Here is a 3,357-nt window from a genome sequence, read left to right on the forward strand (position 1 = left end):
GAAGAGAAACTACACATTTTATTTGTTTGAAGTGTGTGCAGATAGATCCTGAAAATGAGGCTGATTTTCTGGAGGAGTTGAGAATCGTCACTCAGAAAATTGTGTGAATATTCAGCTCAATTAACTAGTCACTTGAAAATCACATTTTTGTTCACTGTGAACAACCAATCCTATGCAGGAGAGATAATTAAACAGGAATTTGCCTTTCACATGATTGGATAACTGAGTTGAATATTTACACAAAAAGAAAGAAAGAAAGAAAGAAAGAAAGAAAGAAAGAAAGAAAGAAAGAAATATTATCAAACTCCTTTAGTAAATTAACCCCCAAAACGTATTTTTCTATATGAATATGTAATGAGTCCGATCTACTAAAGGAGTTGGACAAATTGTGTGACTATTCACTTGAACGGCCCAGTCATGTGCAAAGCAGATTCCTGTTCGCTTTGAATGCCCAATCACGAGCAGAAGCTTTTCACATGATTTGATCATTCAAGTGAATATTTACACCGTTTTTTTCAGTGAAGATTCTCCGCTCCTTTAGTAAATCAGCCCTATTGAACACTGATATTGGCTCATGCTGTGAACTGATGCTGGGGTCGTTATTAGGTTAGAGGAGATGTTGGACTGTGGTCATTGTGGAATGGGTACAATCAGATCACGTCTCTCGGTGCCCGTATGCCCTCTTACCTGTACTCTGGACTCTGTCAGGCCGATCCTCAGTGCCAGCTCTTCTCTCATGAAGATGTCAGGGTAGTGGGTCTTGGCGAAGCTCCTCTCCAGTTCGTTGAGCTGTGCCGGGGTGAAGCGGGTTCGGTGCCTCTTCTGTTTCTGGCTCTGGCTCTGGCTCTGCTGCTGGCCCGACTGGTTGGGGTTCTGCTGTTGCTGCTGCTTGTCCGGATCTTTGGAGCTGACGGCCATGGAGGACTGGTTGGAGCCCACGCTGGTGATGTCCTCACCCGGCAACAGCGTGGTGCCCTCCACCTGGTCAGAGTTGCTGGCCAGATCTCCCGGATGTACCGGGTCCGACCCACCCACTCCAAGGCGACATTTCACTGGTTCACGGTGCCCCAGCAGCTCAGCCGCATCCTTCATCCCTGTACAGGAGGAATGGAGAGGTGAACATGAGTGGCACTGGACTGTGCCCACCATCAGGGCGCTCACATCTCCCTTCTAGCCACATAGCTGCCATATACTTGGAGCACACAGCCAAGAGGCTTTACTAACAGCCAGGACAGTTGTGCTTTCCAGCTACCCTCTCGTCTACACATAATGCAATTTAGGAGCCAGCTTCACCCTATCTACACCACTGCTCAGGTGCCCTACAAGCAGAACCGATGACCATACATCAGACTGATAAGGCAGACTGGCACCCACTGGTCACCCAGCCTCACATATCAGCAGTGCATTTTTTCCACAAAAGACTGCCAACTCCACAAAGTTTCCCAAAGGCAAGCTGAACTGCCCGCAGCCCCACAGCAAAGTCCACACTTCACCCCTATGCAGAAAAGGAAAAGGAGGCAAATGCTCAGCTCACCCAACAAATAATCTCAAAGCAAAAAAAAAAACAAAAAAAAAAACGAGTCTCAAGTAAATAGTTATTTCTGTCTAAATATAATTACATCCCTCTTCCTTGGATGTCCACATCCCATGTATTCAAAGACTGCAGTTAAATCAAATTAAAGTTTAATACTACACAATTACTTTAGAAGGAATTAGCCCATTTAGAGTGCATTAAGGCGGAATCAGGGACAAATTGACGCTTTCCTGGGAGGGGAGGAGAAGGGTGGCAAAGACTCACCGAGCCGGGCGTCCAGGAGGTCGGCGTGAGACAGCATCGCGCACCGCTCCAGGGCGAAAGCCTGTCCCCCCCAAATCCTGCCGGCTGCTTAACGATTTCAAAATAAAAATAGATAGATAGATATAGATAAGCTAAATGAAAGAAAATTCGGTTTGTGCTTAAAAAGGGGGTCCCCTGCATTATAATGTCCTTTAGAGAGGCGGGGAGGTGCTTAGTGCTTGGGTGAGCTGCTGAGCGGCTGCCACCACCGACCAATCACAGAGCGAGCTGCAAATGTCACCGGCTCAGCATCCAGTGCTGGTCCCCCTGCTGCTGCTACAGGCTGAGTGTGAGTGCACGAGGGGGGGCTCTGGGTGTCCTCCCTGCAGCCCTCTGCCTCCATGGATCCTGACACCAAGTCCCACAAGCTGCCATCACCTACTACCACTGGTGTCAGCAAACTGGACTTATACCTGCATGGGCTGCCTGTCATGCCATGCAAATCTTTACTGCTGTCATCCTAGCTCCTGCTATAGACCATGACCACCAATAAAGACATATTTGTTCCTATACCCACTGCTTCATTCAAATGTCTTTGCAATGTTTTATTATTATTATTATTATTCTGCTACTAATAAAATAATAATTATTATTATTTACACTTGCATCAGTTGGTGCTGTGGACATGTTATTATTGCATGTTTATTACTTTATTTTTAATATTATTGACACAATGGTGGCTGTATTATCATTGTTATGGTTATTTTCATTGCTATTATTAATATTTACACTTACATCAGTTGCTGTCGTAGACATGCTTTTATTGCATGTTTATTACTTTATTATTAATATTATTGACACAACGGTGGCTGTATTATCATTGTTATGGTTATTTTCATTGCTATTATTAATATTTACACTTACATCAGTTGCTGTTGTAGACATGTCATTATTGCATGTTTATTATTACTGTATTATTAATATTATTGACACAACAGTGACTGTATTATCACTGATATAATTATTTTCATTACTATTATTACTACTGTTAATATTTATACATATATCAGCTGCTGCTGTAGGCATGTTATTATGGTGTGATTAATACATATATTATTATTGTTGTTGTTGTTGTTATTGAAACAACAGTTGTTGTAATATTATTATTAGTATCAGTGTTGTGTTTATGATTCTATACGCTATAGTATTTTAGGAAACAAATCTATAATAAAAATAAATAAATATATTTTGTTTCATGGCAGCTCTTATGTTGTTAGAGTTATCCATATTTTTGTCCATTGAATCGAGATTAAATTAATCAGAGTTTTGTTTCAGTTCACACCACTGTCATGTTTAACCCACGTACGGCTCTGGAAGGGTTAAATCAGGTCTGATAGATAAAATTTAGCGCATCATTTAACCGCCGCATTTAATGGCCGATAGGCAATCAGCTTCGATACAGACGTCCAAGTTCAGCTTCAGGGATTGAAGACACATACAATTCCAGTTGGATAGTACATATCTGGAATTATCACCCTAGGTAGGGTACCAGTTGGTAGAGGTCAGCTCCTGGGGTGGTT

General features: G+C 42.4%; 1 protein-coding gene across 1 annotated transcript in view; it reads right to left on the minus strand.

The window, feature by feature from the left end:
• Positions 1-1,974, minus strand: part of OTP (orthopedia homeobox) — an 8,808-nt gene extending 6,834 nt beyond the window's left edge. The window contains exons 1-2 of the mRNA XM_018557273.1: positions 1,799-1,974; positions 688-1,094 (exon numbers count right to left, since the gene is read on the minus strand). Of these exons, the coding sequence (XP_018412775.1) occupies positions 688-1,094; positions 1,799-1,835 (444 nt within the window). The 5' untranslated portion in view covers positions 1,836-1,974. The remainder of the gene's footprint in view (positions 1-687; positions 1,095-1,798) is intronic.
• Positions 1,975-3,357: the final 1,383 nt, after the last annotated feature.

Source organism: Nanorana parkeri, unplaced genomic scaffold (assembly GCF_000935625.1).
Source record: "Nanorana parkeri isolate BGI_ZX_2015 unplaced genomic scaffold, ASM93562v1 scaffold277, whole genome shotgun sequence".
NCBI classification, from domain to species: domain Eukaryota; kingdom Metazoa; phylum Chordata; class Amphibia; order Anura; family Dicroglossidae; genus Nanorana; species Nanorana parkeri.